A 24,710-nucleotide genomic window follows, 5' to 3' on the forward strand; every position below is an offset into this window, starting at 1 on the left:
CACTGCCCAGAAACACTCTGACAAGGAAGAGACCTGGCCGAGAGCACTGCCCAGAAACACTTGACTAGGAAGAGACCTGGACGAGAGCACAGCCCAGAAACACTCTGACTAGGAAGAGACCTGGACGAGAGCACTGCCCAGAAACACTCTGACTAGGAAGAGACCTTGACGAGAGCACTGCCCAGAAACACTCTGACCAGGAAGAGACCTGGACGAGAGCACAGCCCATAAAGACGCTGACCAAATGATAGGAAGAGACCAAGGAATATACTTTAAAATGCACTAGCGCACATATTGTAGGAAAGATTTTGGTTATGGTACTGGTTACTCTGTTCATCTCGTCAATACCAGTTCTTATGTTGAATGAGGAGCATATTTAATCAATAGTCTAATATTGTTTTATTGTACAGTACCGGTCAAAAGTTTGGACACCTACTTATTCAAGGGTTTTTCTTAGTTTTTACTATTTTCTACATTGTAGAATAATAGTGAAGACATCAAAACTATGAAATAACACATATGGAATCATGAAGTAATCCAAAAAAGTGTTAAACAAATCAAAATATATTTTTTATTTTAGATTCTTCAAAGTAGCCACCCTTTGCCTTGATGGCAGCTTTGCACACTTCACTTGGAATGCTTTTCCAACAGTCTTGAAGGAGTTCCCACATATGCTGAACACTTGTTGGGTGCTTTTCCTTCACTCTGTGGTCCAACTCATCTCAAACCATCTCAATTGAGTTGAGGTCGGGGGATTGTGGAGGCCAGGTCATCTGATGCATCACTCCATCACTCTCCTTATTGGTCAAGTAACTCTTACACAGCCGGAGATGTGTTGGGTCATTGTCCTGTTGAAAAACAAATGATAGTCCCACTAAGCACAAACCAGATGGGATGGCGTATCGCTGCAGAATGCTCTGGTAGCCGTGCTGGTTATGTGTGCCTTGAACTCTAAATAAATAAATCACAGACCGTTCACCTTCTCTGCGTCTCACAAAGACATTGCGGTTGGAACCCCCCCCCAAAAAAACGCAAATTTGGACTCCTCAGACCAAAGGACAGATTTCCACCAGTCAAATGTACATTGTTCGTGTTTCTTGGCCCAAACAAGTCTCTTCTTCTTATTGGTGTCCTTTGATAGTGGTTTCTTTGCAGCAATTCGACCATGAAGGCCTGTTACTTGAACTCTGTGAAGCATTTATTTGGGCTGCCATTTCTGAGGCTGGTAACTCTAATTAACTTATCCTCTGCAGCAGAGGTAACTCTGTTTCTTACTTTCCTGTGGCGGTCCTCATGAGAGCCAGTTTCATCATAGCGCTTAATGGGTTTTCCGACTGCACTTGAAGAAACTTTCAAAGTTCTTGAAATTTTCCGGATTGACTGACCTTCATATCTTAAAGTAATGATGGACTGTCGTTTCTCTTTGCTTATTTGAGCTGTTCTTGTCATAATATGGTCTTTTACCAAATAGGGCTATCTTCTGTATACCACCACTACCTTGTCACAACACAACTGATTGGCTCAAACGCATGTGTAGAGAAAGACAGCACAGCTTTGAAGACAGCACAGCGTTGAAGTCTGCACAGCGTTGAAGACAGCACAGCGTTGAAGACAGCACAGCGTTGAAGACAGCACAGCGTTGAAGTCTGCACAGCGTTGAAGTCTGCACAGCGTTGAAGACAGCACAGCGTTGTAGACAGCACAGCGTTGTAGACAGCACAGCGTTGTAGTCAGCACAGCGTTGAAGTCTGCACAGCGTTGAAGTCAGCACAGCGTTGAAGTCTGCACAGCGTTGAAGACAGCACAGCGTTGAAGACAGCACAGCGTTGAAGACAGCACAGCGTTGAAGTCTGCACAGCGTTGAAGACAGCACAGCGTTGAAGACAGCACAGCGTTGTAGACAGCACAGCGTTGTAGTCAGCACAGCGTTGAAGTCTGCACAGCGTTGAAGTCAGCACAGCGTTGAAGTCTGCACAGCGTTGAAGTCTGCACAGCGTTGAAGTCTGCACAGCGTTGAAGTCAGCACAGCGTTGAAGACAGCACAGCGTTGTAGACAGCACAGCGTTGAAGTCAGCACAGCGTTGAAGTCAGCACAGCGTTGAAGTCAGCACAGCGTTGAAGACAGCACAGCGTTGAAGACAGCACAGCGTTGAAGACAGCACAGCGTTGAAGACAGCACAGCGTTGAAGACAGCACAGCGTTGAAGTCTGCACAGCGTTGAAGACAGCACAGCGTTGTAGACAGCACAGCGTTGTAGACAGCACAGCGTTGAAGTCAGCACAGCGTTGAAGTCAGCACAGCGTTGAAGTCAGCACAGCGTTGAAGTCAGCACAGCGTTGAAGACAGCACAGCGTTGAAGACAGCACAGCGTTGAAGACAGCACAGCGTTGAAGTCTGCACAGCGTTGAAGTCTGCACAGCGTTGAAGACAGCACAGCGTTGAAGTCTGCACAGCGTTGAAGTCTGCACAGCGTTGAAGACAGCACAGCGTTGAAGACAGCACAGCGTTGAAGTCTGCACAGCGTTGAAGTCTGCACAGCGTTGAAGTCAGCACAGCGTTGAAGTCTGCACAGCGTTGAAGTCTGCACAGCGTTGAAGACAGCACAGCGTTGAAGACAGCACAGCGTTGAAGACAGCACAGCGTTGAAGACAGCACAGCGTTGAAGACAGCACAGCGTTGTAGAAAGCACAGTGTTCCGAGACTAAGTGTGCCATTTTCAACAGGCAAAGAAACAGAGAGAGAAGGAGCGTTATTGTTTACGGAACTCACAGACTGAATGAAGGGATGGAACTTCGCTCAAGGATAGAAAGTGTTCCCATTTCTTCATCTCTCTCTCTCTCTGTTTTTAACAATGCCATTAAGAGATACAGTATCTAGGGGATACAGACAGATAACAAGCCATGGGAATAAAAATAGAGTGTACCTTCAGAGAAAACGTGCGAGAGAGTTAGAAATGACGAGGACGAAATAGAGGACGAGCTTGAGAACGGCTGAAAAAAAGATGGAGAGCCTCCTGAGGGCCGCGTTGCTTGAGGCGTCACTACAGATCCGGGTTCGATCCCAGGCTGTGTCACAGCCGGCTGTGACCGGGAGACCCATGAGGCGGCGCACAATTGGCCCAGCGTCGTCCGGATTAGGGGAGTGTTTGGCCGGCCGAGATTTCCTTGTACCACCGCGCTCTAGCGACTCCTTGTGATGGGCCGGTTCGCTAGCTTGACAGTATTTCCTCCGACATATTGGTGCGGCTGGCTTCCGGGTTAAGCAAGCAGTGAGTCAAGAAGCAGTGCGGTTTGGCGGGGTTGTGTTTCGGAACGCACGGCTCTCTCCCGAGTCCATAGGGGAGTTGCAGTGATGGGACAAGCCTGTAACTACCAATTGGGTAAAAGTACATAAAATATATATTTTTTTTTAAGAGATGGAGAGCAAGTAAGGACAAGAGGGGGGATACAGACAGTGATATGTGTAGAAAAAGAGATGAAAAGAGAGTAATACATTGACATGTTATCCTCCAGCAAGACTCCCGCCTGACAAATTGCAAGCGCCCTCAAAAGCATAAGCCTGTTGTCGATATATCTTTTCTCCAAAGGGCACAAGAGAAGTGTACTTTAAATGTCACCCCCTCCTTCTTCAATAACAACAACCTGCACACCACTTTGGAGGCCAAACCATGGCAGACTTCCCAACACAATACTTCTAACCACTGCCAGACTCCAACAAATTTACGATGTAAGTAAAACTACAAGCTATTGACACTGAAGATGCACCCTGTGTTGATTCTTTTGATTACTCATGCTCAGCCGAGCTACACACCATTCAGCAAGTAGCCTAGCGGTTAAGAGCGTTGGGCCAGTAACCGAAAGGTTGCTGGTTCGAATCCCTGAGCCGGAAAGGTGGAAAATTCTGCTGTTCTGCCTTTGAGCAAGTCAGTTAACCCAAAACCACAACTGGGTGCCGATGATGTCAAATAAGGCAGCCCCCCACACCTCTCTGATTCAGAGGGGTTAAAGCCCCCTCACCTCTCTGATTTAGAGGGGTTAAAGCCCCCTCACCTCTCTGATTTAGAGGGGTTAAAGCCCCCTCACCTCTCTGATTCAGAGGGGTTAAAGCCCCCTCACCTCTCTGATTCAGAGGGGTTAAAGCCCCCTCACCTCTCTGATTCAGAGGGGTTAAAGCCCCCTCACCTCTCTGATTTAGAGGGGTTAAAGCCCCCTCACCTCTCTGATTTAGAGGGGTTAAAGCCCCCTCACCTCTCTGATTTAGAGGGGTTAAAGCCCCCTCACCTCTCTGATTTAGAGGGGTTAAAGCCCCCTCACCTCTCTGATTTAGAGGGGTTAAAGCCCCCTCACCTCTCTGATTTAGAGGGGTTAAAGCCCCCTCACCTCTCTGATTCAGAGGGGTTAAAGCCCCCTCACCTCTCTGATTCAGAGGGGTTAAAGCCCCCTCACCTCTCTGATTCAGAGGGGTTAAAGCCCCCTCACCTCTCTGATTCAGAGGGGTTAAAGCCCCCTCACCTCTCTGATTCAGAGGGGTTAAAGCCCCCTCACCTCTCTGATTCAGAGGGGTTAAAGCCCCCTCACCTCTCTGATTCAGAGGGGTTAAAGCCCCCTCACCTCTCTGATTCAGAGGGGTTAAAGCCCCCTCACCTCTCTGATTCAGAGGGGTTAAAGCCCCCTCACCTCTCTGATTCAGAGGGGTTAAAGCCCCCTCACCTCTCTGATTCAGAGGGGTTAAAGCCCCCTCACCTCTCTGATTCAGAGGGGTTAAAGCCCCCTCACCTCTCTGATTCAGAGGGGTTAAAGCCCCCTCACCTCTCTGATTCAGAGGGGTTAAAGCCCCCTCACCTCTCTGATTCAGAAGGGTTAAAGCCCCCTCACCTCTCTGATTCAGAAGGGTTAAAGCCCCCTCACCTCTCTGATTCAGAGGGGTTAAAGCCCCCTCACCTCTCTGATTCAGAGGGGTTAAAGCCCCCTCACCTCTCTGATTCAGAGGGGTTGGGTTAAATGCGGAAGACACATTTCGGTTGAATGCATTCAGATGTACATTCATCTGCTGCAGGTCATGAAAGCCAAAGATAGCACAGTACAACAAACATAGAATGTTGCCTGTTTTAACTGAATGTTGTACAGTTATGTAACTAACTACAACATATTATAACACTATATCATAGGAATGATGTAATCTGGCCTCCCTGATTCATTACTAGATTATGATATTGTAAGGTCATTGTTATCGATCAAGGCAATCCATGATATTTCATATGTCGCATCCTATAATCATTACGTTGCTTAAATCGAAAAGGTCAGCGCGAGAAATGATCCTTCTCTCCAATTATGTTGAGGTCTGATGTGGGAAAAGCTCTATAAACTTCACTTTGATAGCAGTGTAGTGTCAGCCATCACCTAGTGTCTCCTGACAGACCTGCTGAAGATTTGCTTCTGGATGTCGAGATTAGAGATTTTCCATTACAAGACCATGGATTTGACCCAGAGGCAGGCTCACCTCACCAAAGAGATTAGCCATTACATAACCATGGACTTGACCCAGAGGCAGGCTCACCTCACCAAAGAGATTAGCCATTACATAACCATGGACTTGACCCAGAGGCAGGCTCACCTCACCAAAAAGATTGGCCATTAGATAACCCTGGACTTGACCCAGAGGCAGGCTCACCTCACCAAAAAGATTAGCCATTAGATAACCCTGGACTTGACCCAGAGGCAGGCTCACCTCACCAAAGAGATTAGCCATTAGATAACCATGGACTTGACCCAGAGGCAGGCTCACCTCACCAAAGAGATTAGCCATTAGATAACCATGGACTTGACCCAGAGGCAGGCTCACCTCACCAAAGAGATTAGCCATTAGATAACCATGGACTTGACCCAGAGGCAGGCTCACCTCACCAAAGAGATTAGCCATTAGATAACCATGGACTTGACCCAGAGGCAGGCTCACCTCACCAAAGAGATTAGCCATTAGATAACCATGGACTTGACCCAGAGGCAGGCTCACCTCACCAAAAAGATTGGCCATTAGATAACCCTGGACTTGACCCAGAGGCAGGCTCACCTCACCAAAGAGATTAGCCATTAGATAACCATGGACTTGACCCAGAGGCAGGCTCACCTCACCAAAGAGATTAGCCATTAGATAACCATGGACTTGACCCAGAGGCAGGCTCACCTCACCAAAGGCTTCCAGAAGGCCGCAGGAGGGATGGAAGATGGATGCAATCTGCGCTGCATCATGGATAACCTTAGGGCTGGGCGGTATATCGTATTTTACGATATACCTGTATTGATGCACGGACCGGTTTGGGATTTTACTTTACCTCCTATATTGGTATTTGAATGTTTGGTTTGTTAAATGTGATATGTCATGACTAAGGTCCATTTTTATAGTTTACTTTGCTACTTGAGTCATCTCTCTCCACTCTCTTTCCATGCCGCTTTCCATTCAGACCTAGCCCCGCCCCACACAGACCTAGCCCCGCCCCACACAGACCTAGCCCCACACATCACTCAAGGAGTACATTTGTTGTTCCTTGAGCACGAGACACTTGCATTCAGTCTACATGATCAATGCAGTACATGCAACAATGTTAATGACAATGATGCTGTTTTCACTTTGCTTCTTAATATAACAGTGCATTCAGAGAGTATTCAGACCCCTTGACTTTTTCCACATTTTGATAGGTTCACACTTTATTCTAACACAAATTTAAGAAACTTGACACATATTACCCCATAACGACAAAGCAAAAACAGGTTTTTAGACGTTTTTGCTAATTTATAAAAAATAAAAAAATGTAAAAATCTGATTTAAATAAGTATTCAGACCATTTACTCAGTACATTGTTAAGGCACCTTCGGCAGCGAATACAGCTGCAAGTCATCTTGGCTATGAAGCTACAAGCTTGGCACAACTGTATTTGGGGAGTTTCTCCGATTCGCTGCACAGCTATTTTCAGGTCTCTCCAGAGATGTTTGATCGGGTTCAAGTCCGGGGTCGGGCCGGGCCACTCCAGGACATTCAGAGACTTTTTCAGAAGCCATTCCTGCGTTGTCTTGGCTGTGTGCTTATAGTCGTTATTCTGTTGGAAGGTGAACCTTCGCCCAGTCTGAGGTCCTGAGCGCTCTGGAGCAGGTTTTCATCAAGGATCTCTCTATACTTTGCTCCCTTCATCTTTCACTCAATCGTGACTAGTCTTTGGCGCTGAAAAACATTCCCAAAACATGATGCTGCCACCACCATGCTTCACCGTAGGGATTGTGCCAGGTTTCCTCCAGATGTGACACTTGGCATTCAGGCCAAAGAATCTTGTTCCTCATGGTCTGAGAGTTCTTTAGGTGCCATTTGGCAAATTTGGCAAACTCCAAACCATCGGGTTCTCGGCCACCTCCTTGACCAAGGTCCTTCTCCCCCGATTGCTCAGTTTGGCCGGGCAACAAGCTCTAGGAAGAGTCTTGGTGGTTCCAAACTTATTCCATTTAAGAATGATGGAGGCCACTGTGTTCTTGTGGACCTTCAATGCTGCAGAAAGTTTTCTGTACCCTTCCTCAGATCTTTTCCTCGAAACAATCCTGTCTCGGAGCTCTACGGACAATTCCTTTGACCTCATGGCTTGGTTTTTGCTCTGACATGCACTGTCAACTGTGGGAACTTATATAGACAGGTGTGTGCCTTTCCAAATCATGTCCAATCAATTGGATTTACCACAGGATGACTCCAATCAAGTTGTAGAAACATCTCAAGGATGATCAATAGAAACAGAATGCACCTGAGCACAATTTCGAGTCTCATAGTAAAGGATCTCAATACTTATGTAAATAAGGTTTTAATACATTTGCAAAAAATTCTAAAAACCTGTTTTCACTTTGTCATTATGGGGAATTTTGTTTAGATTGATGATGAAAATGTTTAATTTAATCAATTTTAGAATAAGGCTATAACATAACACAATGTGGAAAAGGTAAAGGGGTCTCAATACTTACCTATTGCACTGTAAATCCACTACTGTTCTATAATTACACTATTAGTTTGTTGTTTGTTACATCTGCAAACAGCTGGTTTATCTTTTTATAGCAACTTGGGCCTAAATCTTGTTAGCTGCTAATGATAGTTGCTAGCTCACTAATAAATGTACTGAGTCTGCGCAAACATAATTAGCTAAACAGCATGATAATACCAGTGATGGTGCAGACCTACGTACACGACCGGTCAAAAGATTTAGAACATCTACTCATTCAATGTTTTTTCTTTATTTTTACTATTTTCTACATTGTAGAATGAAATGTTTTATCATTTTTATTTCACCTTTATTTAACCAGGTAGGCCAGTTGAGAACAAGTTCTCATTTACAACTGCGACCTGGCCAAGATAAAGCATAGCAGTTAGCTGCTATGCTTTAATATATAACACATATGGAATCATGTAGTCACCAAAAAAGTGTTAAACAAATCAAAATATATTTGAGATTTGAGATTCTTCAAATGGCCAACCTTTGCCTTGATGATATTTTTGCACACTCTTGGCATTCTCTCAACCAGCTTCACCTGGAATGCTTTTCCAACAGTCTTGAAGGAGTTCCCACATATGCTGAGCACATGTTGGCTACTTTTCCTTCACGCTGCGGTCCAACTCATCCCAAACCATCTCAATTTGCTTCTGATGAAGCTCTCCATCCATGACTCTCCTTCTTGGTCAAATAGCCCTTACACAGCCTGGAGGTGTGTTGGATCATTGTCCTGTTGAAAAACAAATGATAGTCCAACTAAGCACAAACCAGATGGGATGGCGAATTCTAAATAAATCACAGACAGTGTCACCAGCAAAGCACCCCCACATCATATTACCTCCTCCATGCTTTACGGTGGGAAATACACATGCGGAGATCATCTGTTCACCCACACCGCGTCTCACAAAGACACGGCGGTTGGAACCAAAAATCTCCAATTTGGATTCCAGACCTAATGTCCATTGCTCGTGTTTCTAGGCTCAAGAAAGTCTCTTCTTATTGGTGTCCTTTAGTAGTGGTTTCTTTGCAGCAATTCGACCATGAAGGCCTGATTCACGCAGTCTCCTCTGAACAGTTGATGTTGAGATGTGTCTGTTACTTGAACTCTGTGAAGCATTTATTTGGGCTGTAATTTCTGAGGCTCGTAACTCTAATGAACTTATCCTCTGCAGCAGAGGTAACTCTGGGTCTTCCATTCCTGTGGCAGTGAGTTGACTCTTCACATTGGATGATTTCACTGAACAACAAAAGAAAGGGAATATCAAATGATCTCCAATGATCCATCGCATCTACCAAAAACGTTTTCAACATACATCTGTAAAATGATAGTCTAGAAACTAAAGCTTTGGTTGTCTTCCTCTTAGGCTTCCATGTCTTCTCCCTGGATGTCCACCTCTTGAGGCCTCAGAGTCTGATGTTCTTCTTCACTGTCACTTTCCAACCTTGTTGAGGATAGCTCGTTGTCAGGCTCAAAAAGCCCAACATTTCCCCGGATGGCAACCAATTGTTCAACCCTTGTATTGGTCAGCCTGTTGCGTGCTTTGGTGTGTGTGTTCCCAAACAAGGACCAGTTGCGCTCTGAGGTGGCTGATGTTGGTGGGATTTGGAGGATGATGAAGGCAACAGGGGAAAGAGCCTCAGATCCACAAAGTCCCTTCCACCAGGTGGCTGATGAGATATGTTGGCACGACTGCCATATTGCCTCCCCATCCCAAAGCCCTTGCTTGGAAGTGTACTTCACCAGACTGCCAAGAACCTTGCACTCATTCAGGCCAAGGTGGCGAGACATGGTAGTGATGACATCATAGGCCTTGTTGATCTCTGCACCAGACAGGATGCTCTTGCCAGCATACTTGGGGTCCAACATGTACGCTGTGGCATGTATGGGCTTCAGTCAGAAGTCTTCGCGCTTTTTGATTTATTTCAGAACTGCAGTTTCCTCTGCTTGGAGCAACAGCGAAGTGGGCAGGGCAGTCCGGATTTCTTCTCTTACATCTGCAAGCAGAGTCTGAACATCAGACAGGATGGCATTGTCTCCCTCGATCCGTGCAATGGCTTCTGCTCTAGGTTTTAGGAGTTTCATGCTGCTTACCACTCTCTCCCAAAATACATCATCCAGGAGGATCCTCTTGATGGGGCTGTCCATATCGGCAGACTGTGATGTAGCCATTTCATGGAGAGACTCCTTCCCCTACAGGAGACTGTCAAACATGATGACAACACCACCCCAACGGGTGTTGCTAGGCAGCTTCAATGTGGTGCTCTTATTCTTCTCACTTTGCTTGATGAGGTTGATTGCTGCTATATCTTGATGACCCTTCACATACCTAACCATTTCCTTGGCTCTCTTGTAGAGTGTATACATTGTTTTCAGTGCCATGATGTCCTTGAGGAGCAGATTCAATGCAAGAGCAGCAAAGCCAATGGGTATGATGTGAGGGTAGGACTCCTCCACTTTAGACCAAGCAGCCTTCATGTTCGCAGAATTGTCTGTCACCAGTGCAAATACCTTCTGTGGTCCAAGGTCATTGATGACTGCCTTCAGCTCATCTGCAATGTAGAGACCGGTGTGTCTGTTGTCCCTTGTGTCTGTGCTCTTGTAGAATAATGGTTGAGGGGTGGAGATGATGTAGTTAATTATTCCTTGCCCACAAACTTCAACCACCCATCAAAGGTGATTGCTTGCAATACGGTCTGCTTTCTCTATGATTTGCTTGACCTTCACTTGAACTCTGTTGAACTCTGCATCCAGCAAATGAGTAGATAAAGCATGTCTGGTTGGAGGGGTGAAGATAATTCCGAAATCTCTTCCAATACACAATGTCTGTGAGCATCAGATGTGAACCAGTTGCATACACAGCTCGAGCAAGACATTCATCCCTAATAATGTATGTGCTGCCACCCTAGGGTCACGCGCTACTCATAAAGCACATTTATAACTTTTGTTATTAAAAAACATAAAAAAAACATAAAATTATTATTATTAAAAAACCCTCAAAACCACCTTATTTAAAAAAACATATTGTGATATGATATTTGTCCATATCGCCCAGCCCTAGGTGACCTTCAGCCCACTGCGCACCCTCCCGCACGTTCCCCCTCGGGGACAGAGTCCCAAAAATAGAACGACAACTTAACACATGCAGCACAGTAGCTCTCTCTCTCCACAATCCCCTCTATCCTTCTCTCTGGTGTCATCTCACTGTTCTATATACAAACAAACACAGTGGCCATGACACTATCCTCTGCACTATATGGCTCTTCTGCTCACATAGCTGCGGGAAGTAGTTTGGGGGTGGGGGTGCTGTGTAGATTGTTTTTTTTACATATATTTTTTACTGTATTTTCAAAGGGGGTGCTGAAAAAAAATGATTGCCCGCACTACAGACGCTATATCGGTCCGCTAATGCAGCACTATTAAAGGCACTACTTTTGTGAAACAATTTTTTAAATAAAAATAATCAAATAAATAAATATATATATATATATACTGTATATATATTTTTTAAATAAAAATGTATATATATATACACTGTATATATTTTTTTCTTCTTCTGTTTTTCAGGGGGTGTTGCAGCACGCTCAGCACTCCTACTTCCTGCTGTTATGGATGCTCACAAACAGCCAATGGGGTGCTTTCACTGTAGCCTACCAGTGGTGCAGTGGAGGGTAAATGCAAGTAAACGCATTTTACCCACTTTTTTTTTGCAAGACATTTTAATCACTTTTTTTACCGTGACCGGCAATCAGAGTTTACCTATCTTTTCTTTGTTTTACCACTACATCACTATAGCCTACTATAGCACAGGTTGCAGGGTTGGGGTCAATTCCAATTTAAGTCAGTCAATTTAGAAAGTGGTTTTAATAAAAATAAATAAAACAATTTAAAATGAATAGTTTATCCTTTTCAGGTTTATTAAGAAGACATTGAAAATAAAAGCACCATTTTAAATTATTGAATTGGAATTTCAGTTTACTCCCTGAATTGACTGACTTTACTTCGAATAGACCCCAACCCTGATGTAAATGAGGAGCTGACCCCAACCCTGACGTAAATGAGAAGCTGACCCCAACCCTGACGTAAATGAGGAACTGACCCCAACCCTGATGTAATGAGTAGCTGACCCCAACCCTGACGTAAATGAGAAGCTGACCCCAACCCTGACGTAAATGAGGAACTGACCCCAACCCTGACGTAAATGAGGAACTGACCCCAACCCTGACGTAAATGAGGAACTGACCCCAACCCTGATGTAATGAGTAGCTGACCCCAACCCTGACGTAGTGAGGAGCTGACCCCAACCCTGACGTAAATGAGGAGCTGACCCCAACCCTGACGTAAATGAGGAGCTGATCCCAACCCTGATGTAGTGAGGAGCTGACCCCAACCCTGACGTAAATGAGAAGCTGACCCCAACCCTGATGTAATGAGCTGAGGTTTACATGCCACAGTGCACAGTGCACAATGGCAATACAATGCCATCATGGTAATGATGTTCTCTGATTATAGTTAAAGGGATACTTCAAGATTTTGTCAATGAGCATTCTAGCAGATACCCATCAACTTCCAGTCATTGCGCTAACGCTAGTTAGCATTGGCTTGTGAAGCTACTTCTAACTTCCTTCATACTGGACACAGAAACATAAAAATGGTATCCACAAATTCATCTGACTCTGGTGAGTTAATCCTGCCAAAATCCCGATGTGTCCCTTTAAGCTTGATATAATTACTTTAGATTAGGATTTTCCTGGTGTTCAAAGCACTTTACATCGTGCGGGGTTACTAAGAATGGACTTTTCCCTACACTACCGATGCTTCACTACTGTTCCATGGCAGTGCTGCATGTCTGCACCAGAAAAAGCATTGTGCTATTGTTTTGTGATAGGGAGTCTTCCTGAATCACCATAGGCAGCGAAAGTAGCCTACAAGTATTGTTCCCGCCAGCAGCACTGAAAGCATCTGAAAACCTTGCGGTTTGCTGATTAGGCTGCTGGCATAGACTGTCTGAGAAACGGGCCGTCTTAATAGCCTTCCTGACCTTTCCATATCCCACTCCGCCGCCACCCTTCCTTCTCTCTCGTTACTAACCGAATACTCCCTCACACACCCCTCATATTCTGATACCACATCGGATCGAACCCGGATCTGTAGTGACGCCTCAAGCACTGCAGTGCCTTAGACCGCTGCGTCACTCGGGAGGCCCCGGTAGTTACTATTCTGATACCAAATGGTAATACCAAATAATGTTGAATCCTTTCAGGTAAGTACCAGATAGCATTCATTGTTACCACAACATTTCTTAGTTAATACAAGTAAGGTACCAGCTTTAACCGGGCAGTAAAATAAAGCATTAGCATAAGGCCGTTACTCCATAACGACGGGATGGAAGACTGGTCCTCAACTGGCAGCTTCATTAAATAGTACCCGCAAAACACCAGTCTCAACTATGCTGGCATTCTAGGCAGAGTTTCTCTGTCCAGTGTCTGTGTTCTTTTGCCCATCTTAATATTTTCTTTTTATTGGCCAGTCTGAGATATTGCTTTTTCTGCCTAGAAGGCCAGCATCCCGGAGTCGCCTCTTCACTGTTGACGTTGAGACTGGTGTTTTGCGGGTACAATTTAATGAAACTGGCAGTAGAGGACTTGTGAGTCATCTGTTTCTCAAACTAGACACTCTAATGTACTTGTCCTCTTGCTCAGTTGTGCACCGGGGCCTCGCACTCCTCTTTATATTCTGGTTAGAGCCAGTTTGCGCTGTTCTGTGAAGGGAGTACTACTGTACGAGGACTTCAGTTTCTTGGCAATTTCTCGCATGGAATAGCCTTCATTTTGCAGAACAAGAATAGACTGATGAGTTACAGAAGAAAGTTATTTGTTTCTGGCCATTTTGAGACTGTAATTGAACCCACAAATGCTGATGATGTCAATGTAATAGTCCGGTGGCCATTTTATTAATTGTTCAGCAGTCTTATGGCTTGAGGGTAGAAGCAGTTAAGGAGCCTTTTGGTCCTAGACTTGGAGCTCCGGGACCGCTTGCCGTGCGGTAGCAAATAAAACAGTCTATGACTTGGGTGACTGGAGTCTCTGACAATTTTATGGGTTTTCCTCCAACACCGCTTATTATATAGGTCCTGGATGGCAGGAAGCTTGGCCCAAGTGATAAAGTGGGCCATACGCACTACCCTCTGTAGCCCCTTATGGTCAGATGCCGAGAAGTTGCCATACCAGGCGTTGATGCAGCTGTATAACTTTTTTAGGATCTGGGGACCCATACCAAATCTTTTCAGTCTCCTGAGGGGGAATATGTTTTGTCGTGCCCTATTCACGACTGTCTTGGTGTGTTTGGACCATGATAGTTCGCTAGTGATGTGGACACCAAGGAACTTGAAACTCGACTCGCTCCAATACAGTTAGCAATTAGCCTATCAGAAGCTTCTAAAGCCATGAAATCATTTTCTGGAATTTTCCAAGCTGTTTAAAGGCACAGTCAACTTAGTGTATGTAAACTTCTGACCCACTGGAATTGTGATACAGTGAATTATATGTGAAATAATCTGTCTGTAATCTTTTGTTTGCAAAATTACTTGTGTCATGCACAAAGTAGATGTCCTAACCGTCTTGCAAAACTATAGTTTGTTAACAAGAAATTTGTGGAGTGGTTGAAAAACGAGTTTTAATGACTCCAACCTAAGTGTATGTAAACTTCCGACTTCAACTGTATATGTGTGTGTGTGTGTAAATATATACGTGTGTGTGTGTGTGTGTATATATATATTTACGCGCGTGCGTGTGTGTGGAGAAGACAGGGGGGTGTGAGACTTGCTCCTGAATGTAGGTTTGCGATGTTCTGTCTCACCAGTAGGTAGGCTGAGTTTGGGATGTGAGTTCTTACAGATGAGAAAGAATCATTGCACCAGAGATTTAACCAGGGAAGGTGAACGAACAAAGGGATTATGTAAATATGGGGCCTTCAGTGCACGTGTGTATGTGTTTTGTGTGTGTGTATGTGTTTTGTGTGTGTGATTTATGTTTTGTGTGTGTGATTTAGGTTTTGTGTGTGTGTGTGTGTGTGTGTGTGTGTGTGTGTGTGTGTGTGTGTGTGTGTGTGTGTGTGTGTGTGTGTGTGTGTGTGTGTGTGTGTGTGTGTGTGTGTGTGTGTGTGTGTGTGTGTGTGTGTGTGTCTGTGTTCATGCATGTATGTGCTTGTCTGTGTTCATGCATGTGTGTGTCCTTGTGTGTGTTCATGCACAATGAACCAGACAACGACCAAAAATGATCACCTTCTCTCTTACCTACAACATTCGGGGGTGTCGAGAGTTTTTGCATAACCTTTGAGAGGTTTTCTCATTTTGCTGCCAGTTTTTGAATATTCAAATAAGTGTCAAAATGGTTATTGTTTTAGTCAGGCTTATTCAAATGAAGTGTACAGTGAACAATATATTGACATCCACTAACTGAAGTGTGAGGGGGCATCTCCAGAACCCATGTGTGTCTTTGAGCAGGAGTTGTGCCATTCTGTAGCGAGAGTCTTCACTGTTGCGCAGATATGGGATACACAGTACATTTTTTAATTAAAATATATATTTAGCTTATTTTTTGTCCTATCATGATGGAACGGTGCCAACCCTATATCCTAGACACCGACCTGAGCGACCCCTAAGGACCTACGCAGCCGTGACAGAAAGGTGAACGAGGTCAGAGATCCACTAAAGCAGAACCGCCCTCTCAAGATTCTGAGCCCTGACAGGGTTGGTCCAAAAGCCAAAGCCCCCCGGAAGGGTGAACATAATACACAAGGATTTTTAAAAGCTGCTAATGAGAATCTTGACGTCCTCGTACCTGGTCGGTAGGAATTCCAGTGGAGTACACCCGCCCAGATAGTGGCTGTGCTGGCAAACACTGGCTGCAGTAACCCATAGGAAGGGACTCACACTCGGACAATTAAAGAGGAGGTATATTATTGTGGTCCTGGCGGCACAGAATAATCAAATGGTCTGACTGTACAGAGGTGCTTGTGAAGATGGGTCACAACGGGGGACGAGCGTGTGTGGCTGGGATCCATCTGCTCGGACTAGATATTGGTTAATCAATTTGGCATGCCTTCTTAAACAGTTAAACACATTCACACATCAAGTCTTCTCTTGAGTTGGGGTCGGGGATGGAACAACTGTTGCACATTTGAGTTTGTGCTTGTGTGTGTGTGTGTGTGTGTGTGTGTGTGTGTGTGTGTGTGTGTGTGTGTGTGTGTGTGTGTGTGTGTGTGTGTGTGTGTGTGTGTGTGTGTGTGTGTGTGTGTGTGGGGGGGGGGTGGGGTGTAGGTCGATCTATGGGTGGAAGGGGAGAGAGGGGCAGAGGTGTTTGTTTGGGAGGGGTGGGGTGAGTGAGTGAGTGAGTGTATGAATCCCATATCTGTTAACAAAAATGTAGAATTTCAACTACCGACGGTTGTTATGGGCAACAATCCTTCATAGAAGTGCTTATATTATTATGCATACTATTTGTCAATCTGGAGAGACCTGAAAATAGCTGTGCAGCGACGCTCCCCATTCAACCTGACAGAGCTTGAGAGGCTCTGCAGAGAAGAATGGGCGAAACTCCCCAAATACAGGTGTGCCAAGCTTGTAGCATCATACCAAAGAAGACTTGAGGCTGTAATGACTGCCAAAGGTGCTACAACAAAGTACTGAGGAATGGGTCAGAATACTTATGTACAGTGGGGAGAACAAGTATTTGATACACTGCCGATTTTGCAGGTTTTCCTACTTACAAAGCATGTAGAGGTCTGTAATTTTTATCATAGGTACACTTCAACTGTGAGAGACGGAATCTAAAACAAAAATCCAGAAAATCACATTGTATAATTTTTAAGTAATTAATTTGCATTTTATTGCATGACATAATGTCACTCCCTGGCCTTAGTTATCTTTGTTTTCCTTATTATTTTAGTTAGGTCAGGGTGTGACATGGGGAATGTATGTGTTTTTGTATTGTCTAGGGGTTTTGTATGTTTAATGGGGCAGTGTCTTGTATAGGGGTTTGTATGTCTATGGCTGCCTAGATTGGTTCTCAATTAGAGGCAGCTGTTGTTAATTTTGTCTCTGATTGAGAGCTATATTTAGGCAGCCATATTCATTGAGTTATCGTGGGTAATTGTCTATGTCTAAACATTAGTAGCTTGTGTCTACACTTTCGTTATGTAGCTTCATGGTCGTTTGTTGTTTTGTATAGTTTGTCAGTGTTCTTCGTTTTGTCTTCGTTAAAAATAAAAGAAGATGTATTCACTTCACGCTGCGCCTTGGTCCACTCTTTCACCGAAAGACGATCGTGACACAAGTATTTGATACATCAGAAAAGCAGAACTTAATATTTGCAAAATCGGCAGTGTATCACTGTAAATGTGATATTTCATATATATATTTTTTTAAATAAATTAGCAAACATTTATATAAAACAGTTTTTGCTTTGCTATTATGGGATATTGTGTGTAGATTGATGAGGATTTTTATTTTATTTCATACATTTTAGAATAAGGCTGTAAATTCAAGGGTTCTGAATACTTCCCGAAGGCACAGTATACATGTTTAAATAACTAGATGCAGTAGAACCGAGGTGAAGGCGTTCCAAATATAAAATATATTTTATATTTGAGATTCTTCAAAGTAACCACCCTTTGCCTTGATGACAGCTTTGCACACTCTTGGCATTCTCTCAACCAGCTTCATGAGGTAGGCACCAGGAATGTATTTCCATTAACAGGTGTGCCTTGTTAAAAGTTAATTTGTGGAATTTCTTTCCTTGTTAATGCATTTGAGCCAATCAGTTGTGACAAGGTAGGGGTTGTATACAGAAGATAGCCCTATCTGGTAAAATACCAAGTCCATATTATCGCAAGAACAGCTCAAATAAGCAAAGAGAAACGACAGTCCATCATTACTTTAAGACATGAAAGTCAGTCAATCCGGAAAATGGCAATAACTTTGATGCAGAAAATTACATTCATAGATTGTGCCTTTAATCTGCAATATTAAAGCTGGAAAAAAGCAATTGTGAATCTATATAACGCCAGGAATAAAATGATGGGGAGGGAAGGATGTACAAACAACCAAGTTCACAAAGTGAGAGTGATTCATTTAAAGGGGTATTCAAAGTGAGAGTGATTCATTTAAAGGGGTATTCAAAGTGAGTGATTTGTTTAAAGGGGCATTCAAGGTGAGAGTGATTCATTTAAAGGGGGATTAAACGTGAGAGTGATTCATTTAAAGGGGCATTCGGTGCCAATTTTAGTTGCATGATTGTGTGTTGTTTAACACTTGCATGAAGAGACAGAGGGAGGGAACAGAGAGAGAAAAGGAGAGAAAAAAGAGGGAGTGAGGTAACTAGTGATGGAACAGAGAGAATGAGGTAACTAGTGAGGGAACAGAGAGAGTGAGGTAACTAGTGAGGGAACAGAGAGAGTGAGGTAACTAGTGAGGGAACAGAGAGATTGAGGTAACGAGAGAGGGAACAGAGAGAGTGAGGGACCTAGTGAGGGAACAGAGAGAGTGAGGGAACTAGTGAGGGAACAGAGAGAATGAGGTAACTAGTGAGGGAACAGAGAGAGCGAGGTAACTAGTGAGGGAACGGAGAGAGTGAGGGACCTAGTGAGGGAACAGAGAGAGTGAGGGAACTAGTGAGGGAACAGTGAGAATGAGGTAACTAGTGAGGGAACAGAGAGAGCGAGGTAACTAGTGAGGGAACAGAGAGAATGAGGTAACTAGTGAGGGAACAGAGCGAGTGAGGGAACTAGTGAGGGATCAGAGAGAGTGAGGGAACTAGTGAGGGAACAGAGAGATTGAGGTAACGAGAGAGGGAACAGAGAGATTGAGGTAACGAGAGAGGGAACAGAGAGAGCGAGGTAACGAGAGAGGGAACAGAGAGAGCGAGGTAACTAGTGAGGGAACAGAGAGAATGAGGGAACTAGTGAGGGAACAGAGATTGTGAGGTAACTAGTGAGGGAACAGAGAGATTGAGGTAATGAGAGAGGGAACAGAGAGAGTGAGGTAACTAGTGAGGGAACAGAGAGAATGAGGGAACAGAGATTGTGAGGTAACTAGTGAGGGAACAGAGAGAGTGAGGGAACTAGTGAGGGAACAGAGAGATTGAGGTAACTAGTGAGGGAACAGAGAGAGTGAGGGAACTAGTGAGGGAACAGAGAGATTGAGGTAACTAGTGAGGGAACAGAGAGAATGAGGTAACTAGTGAGGGAACAGAGCGAGTGAGGTAACTAGTGAGGGAACAGAGAGAATGAGGGAACTAGTGAGGGAACAGAGAGAGTGAGGGACATAGTGAGGGAACAGAGAGATCGAGGTAACGAGAGAGGGAACAGAGAGAGTGAGGTAACTAGTGAGGGAACAGAGAGAGTGAGGGAACTAGTGAGGGAACAGAGAGATTGAGGTAACGAGAGAGGGAACAGAGAGAGTGAGGTAACTAGTGAGGGAACAGAGAGAGTGAGGGAACTAGTGAGGGAACAGAGAGATTGAGGTAATGAGAGAGGGAACAGAGAGAGTGAGGTAACTAGTGAGGGAACAGAGAGAGTGAGGTAACTAGTGAGGGAACAGAGAGATTGAGGTAATGAGAGAGGGAACAGAGAGAGTGAGGGAACTAGTGAGGGAACAGAGATAGTGAGGGAACTAGTGAGGGAACAGAGAGAATGAGGGAACTAGTGAGGGAACAGAGAGAGTGAGGGAACTAGTGAGGGAACAGAGAGAGTGAGGGAACTAGTGAGGGAACAGAGAGAGTGAGGGAGATAGTGAGGGAACAGAGAGAGTGAGGGAGATAGTGAGGGAACAGAGAGAGTGAGGGAGCTAGTGAGGGAACAGAGAGTGAAAGAGAAAGGAATAGAAAGAGAGTGGGATGTGAAACATGCCAGCTGGAGGGATGGATGCTGTGACGGCCTAATTGGAATAGAGTGGCAGAACATTTTAAAAGTATTGTTTGTTTTGTTTTGTTCCCTCCTTCACTAGACAGCCTGGGCCAAGTGTGTCATCCCTGGTAGATAAAGATGTGACAGGCCTTGATCTGTGTCACAGAGGTGGACAGGGCCCATAGGTTCAGTTTAGGTGTGTGTGTCGGTGTGTGTGCGTGTGTGTGTGTGTGTGTGTGTGTGTGTGTGTGTGTGTGTGTGTGTGTGTGTGTGTGTGTGTGTGTGTGTGTGTGTGTGTGTGTGTGTGTGTACGAACTTGCAATAACTATATCATTGTACTGTATTCAGGCACAGGCCAAGTTAACCCCATGTGCATTCATACAATGATACCATTCTTACACGAGCACACCTAACTCTGACAGAGGTGACTAAATATGGCAAGTGGCTCAGCTAGGGACAGTGTGTGATGTGTGAGTTATCATATCAGACCCCAGCATGGGATGTTTTCAGGCATCGATTGTCACCAATGAACCCTGTTGTGTGCTTCCTGGGCCATTGGCAGCCACTGTGGGAGAGATGACTGAATTTGGCCAGGCTGAGGCTGTGTGAGGTGCAAATTCTAGCTGATAATGACATCATGCTATTTTTGGAACTTAATCCAGAACTAATGTAAGGTAACACACACATGCATGGATAGTGGTGGAGGCTGGTGGGAGGAGCTATAGGACAGGCTCATTGTAATGGCTGGAATGGAATTAATGGAACGGAGTCAAACGTGTGGTTTCCATATATTTGATACAGTTCCATTTATTCCATTCCAGACATTACATTGAACCTGTCCTCCAATAGCTCCTCCCACCAGCCTCCTCTGATGGATAGTCAGATAAAAACCAGGGGGTGTGGTGAAACCGAACCAGGAAGTGACATCATCACTAGTCACTAGTGTCTCACCCGGTGGCGGTACTCCTCGAACACGGCCTCGTGGACGCTGCAGGCGAACAGGGCAGTGGGCAGCTCACTCAGGTCCATCATCTCTTCCTCTCCATCCTCATTTTCCTCACATACCATGTTCTCCTCCTCCTCCTCTTCAGGGTCGCTGCTGTAGGCCTCCGAGACATTGCTCCAGGCCTTGGCCCCCTCCCGCAGCATGGCCACCCAGGTCCAAAGACACAGAGGCAGGGAACAGAGGTGGAGAGGTGAGCTGCTGGGTGGGGGGGGGGGGGGGGACTTTTCTGGTACTTCTAGCAGGGACAAGACTGGAGAGAGAGAAAGATACAAAAATAAAGTATTTTGTTTTTACTTGTCTCAAGTAATCAACTAATCTATCTATTGTATACATTGATGGTGCAATTTCCCTGCTCCTTGCATGGTCTCACAATCTTATGTCAGACAGACAGTTCTAGTCAACAAGTGATGAGAATATTGATCAAACCAAAACACTGCAGATATTCCTATTTGTCCTTATAGGTCTATGGGTGTTTCCCATTATAAGACCTCAACACAAGCATGTATAACCTTCACCAGGGATCCCCAATTACATTCAGCAGTGGGCAGATTTGTCCTTGAGCAGATGGTAGGGGGGGGGGGGGGGGGGGGGGGGGGGGGACCATAGTTATAAATAATTTGTACACTGCAAATTGACTGCAAGAATCCCAACCAGATATAATACTTGACAAAAACAGAATAATTTCAAACCTTGATCACATTGGAATACGATCACGTGTCTCTCTATTTATACGTGGGAATACTTGGGAACAGATTTCCTAAATTAAAATCCATTTGTACTGATTTCCTGGTGATTTCACAGTATTTTATGTCCAACATAAATAAAAGTGTTCAGAAAACATGAAGGGGGGGGCAAATAAAATCAACTGCTGGCCGATTTTGACACGTAGGGCGCCTATTGGTGAACGGGGCCCTAAACAAATACATCAGTTGAGGATAATTTCTAACGCTGTAGTGGGATAGGGTGACATCTGGCGGCCAATAGAAGGATAATTGAAGCACTACCTAACCTGGATTATAAATTAATACATTGTAATAAGAATTTACTATACCGTTCATAATCATAGTTGAGGAAGAAGTGCTTATACAATTTGTACAATTTAATGTATGCTGTCAAGCTGAAATACAATGATGTAGAGTACCAGTCAAAAGTTTGGACACACCTACTCATTCAAGGTTTTTCTTTATTTTAACTATTTTCTACATTGTAGAATAAAAGTGAAGACATCAACACTATGAAATAACACATATGGAATCATGTAGTAACCAAAAAAGTGTTAAACAAATAAAAATATATTTGAGATTTGAGATTCTTCAAAGTAGCCACCCTTTGCCTTGATGACAGCTTTGCACACTCTTGGTGTAACAGTATAACTTTAGTACGTCCCCTCGCCCCGACCTCGGGCGTGAACCAGGGACCCTCTGCACACATCAACAACAGTCCTCCACGAAGCATCGTTACCCATCGCTCCACAAAAGCCGCGGCCCTTGCAGAGCAAGGGGAAACACTACTTCTAGGTTTCAGAGCAAGTGACGTAACTGATTGAAACGCTATTAGCGCGTACCCGCTAACTAGCTAGCCATTTCACATCTGTTACATTGGCATTCTCTCAACCAGCTTCATGAGGTAGTCACCAGGAATGCATTTCAATTATCAGGTGTACATTGTTGTTCTAAGTTAATCTGTGGGATTTCATTCCTTTATTAATGCGTTTGAGACAATCAGTTGTGTTGTGACAAGGTAGGGGTGGTATACAGAAGATAGCCCTAATAGTTAAAAGACCAAGTCCATATTATGGCAAGAACAGTTCAAATAAGCAAAGAGAAATGACAGTCCATCAATACTTTAAGACTTGAATACAGAAAATGTCAAGAACTTTGAAAGTTTCTTAAAGTGAAGTCGCAAAAACCATCAAGTGCAATGATGAAACTGGCTCTCATGAGGACCGCCACAGGAAAGGAAGACCCAGAGTTACCTCTGCTGCAGTGGATAAGTTCATTAGAGTTACCTCAGAAATTGCAGCCTAAATAAATGCTTCACAGAGTTCAAGTAACAGACATCTCAATATCAACTGTTCAGAGGAGACTGCGTGAATCAGGCCTTCATGGTCAAATTGCTGCTAAGAAACCACTACTAAAGGACACCAATAAGAAGAAGAGACTTGTTTGGGCCAAGAAACACGAGGAATGGACATTAGACCGGTAAAAATCTGTTCAAATTGGAGATTTTTGGTTCAAACCGCCGTGTTTTTGTGAGACGCAGAGTGGGTGAATGGATGATCTCCGCATGTGTGGTTCCCACCATGAAGCATGGAGGAGGAGGTACCAGCTTTGCTGGTGACACTGTCAGTGATTTATTTAAAATGTAAGGCATACTTAACCAGCACGGCTACCACAGCATTCTGTTGCGATACACCATCCCATCTGGTTTGCGCTTAGTGGGACTATCATTTGTTTTTCAACAGAACAATGACCCAACACACCTCCAGGATGTGTAAGGGCTATTTAACCAAGGAGAGTGATGGAGTGCTGCATCAGATGACCTGGCCTCCACAATCACCCGACCTCAACCCAATGGAGATGGTTTGGGATGAGTTGGATAGCAGAGTGATGGAAAAGTAGCCAACAAGTGCTCAGCATATGTGGGAACTCCTTCAAGACTGTTGGAAAAGCATTTCAGGTGCTGGTTGAGAGAATGACAAGAGTGTGCAAAGCTGCCATCAAGGCAAAGGGTGGCTACTTTGAAGAATCTCAAATATAAAATACTTTTTTTGTTTACAACATGATTCCATATGTGTTATTTCCTAGTTTTGATGTATTCACTATTATTCTATAATGTATAAAATAGTACAAATAAAGAAAAACCCTTGAATGAGTAGGTGTCCAAACTTCTGACTGGTAACGTAACTGTGCATGCCATACTTTTCTTTCCAAACCACAGAATAGCCTACAGACTACAACAAATTAGTAAACCAAAACTGCACAGCATGTCAACAACGCAAGGCTGTAACATTGTAGCCTAACTGAATATTTACTTATCTCTCTTTAAAAGCTACCGATTTGTTTCAAAACTTGTTACATAAGAGCAGCCAGATAAAAGCTTAGCGCGAGCTGAGTTGTCACTAAGTGCGAAACTCCATCAATGTCAAAATGACACACAGCGACATGTCAACGAATCAAAATCTCGCATATATTTACATATTTTTTTTAGTGGCCTCTTGAAACGACTTACCACTATCATTGAGCAAAAATAAATATTCCAGAATGTCAATATGATTTCTGGTCAAGACAGTCCCTGTCGCCTGAAGAAAAACAGTTGGTTACAGTTGTTGATGTATCTCCCTGACGCAGTGTTTCTTTACATTAGATTATTGTACAATATCTGATGCAGCCTACACCAGCACCGGTCACTGCCAGGTGAGACCAATGATAACCCAGCTGATGCGCTTTTCCACCAATGGTAATTGAGCAAGGGGAGGATGTTCGTGTTCAAGATTGGTGGCACGCACGCAGTAAACACACGGCACACTGTACTTTACTGAAGCTCTTTGGTGACATATAGCGACAGTCACAATGGGTTGTAAATATTTGAGATAGTTAACATACCACAACTGCATGACTAGGAAAATCTCAAGTCTGAAAACTAATATTTCCGCAATTTCAGCTCACCTCAGAGGGCGAGATTCCAAACTGACTTGTTGCAGCTCATCCATCCTAGTGGAAAAACGACGACATTCTGTCATCACCAAAATGATATTCGGTCACCCTCCCAATTTAATGTTTCAT

At 44.3% G+C, this 24,710-nt stretch overlaps 1 protein-coding gene across 2 annotated transcripts in view; it reads right to left on the reverse strand.

The window, feature by feature from the left end:
* The window catches only part of LOC129811351 (calcipressin-3-like), a 78,747-nt gene extending 54,447 nt beyond the window's left edge, over positions 1–24,300 (reverse strand). Inside the window, exons 1-2 of one of the 2 annotated variants that reach the window (XM_055862584.1) lie at positions 24,157–24,300; positions 20,871–21,175 (exon numbers count right to left, since the gene is read on the reverse strand). In XM_055862584.1, the coding sequence (XP_055718559.1) occupies positions 20,871–21,068 (198 nt within the window). In that variant the 5' untranslated portion in view covers positions 21,069–21,175; positions 24,157–24,300. The remainder of the gene's footprint in view (positions 1–20,870; positions 21,176–24,156) is intronic. The other variant, XM_055862585.1, reaches the window with a different exon arrangement.
* Between the last annotated feature and the right edge of the window lie 410 nt (positions 24,301–24,710).

This window comes from Salvelinus fontinalis, chromosome 15 (assembly GCF_029448725.1).
Source record: "Salvelinus fontinalis isolate EN_2023a chromosome 15, ASM2944872v1, whole genome shotgun sequence".
Classification (NCBI taxonomy): Eukaryota; Metazoa; Chordata; class Actinopteri; order Salmoniformes; family Salmonidae; genus Salvelinus; species Salvelinus fontinalis.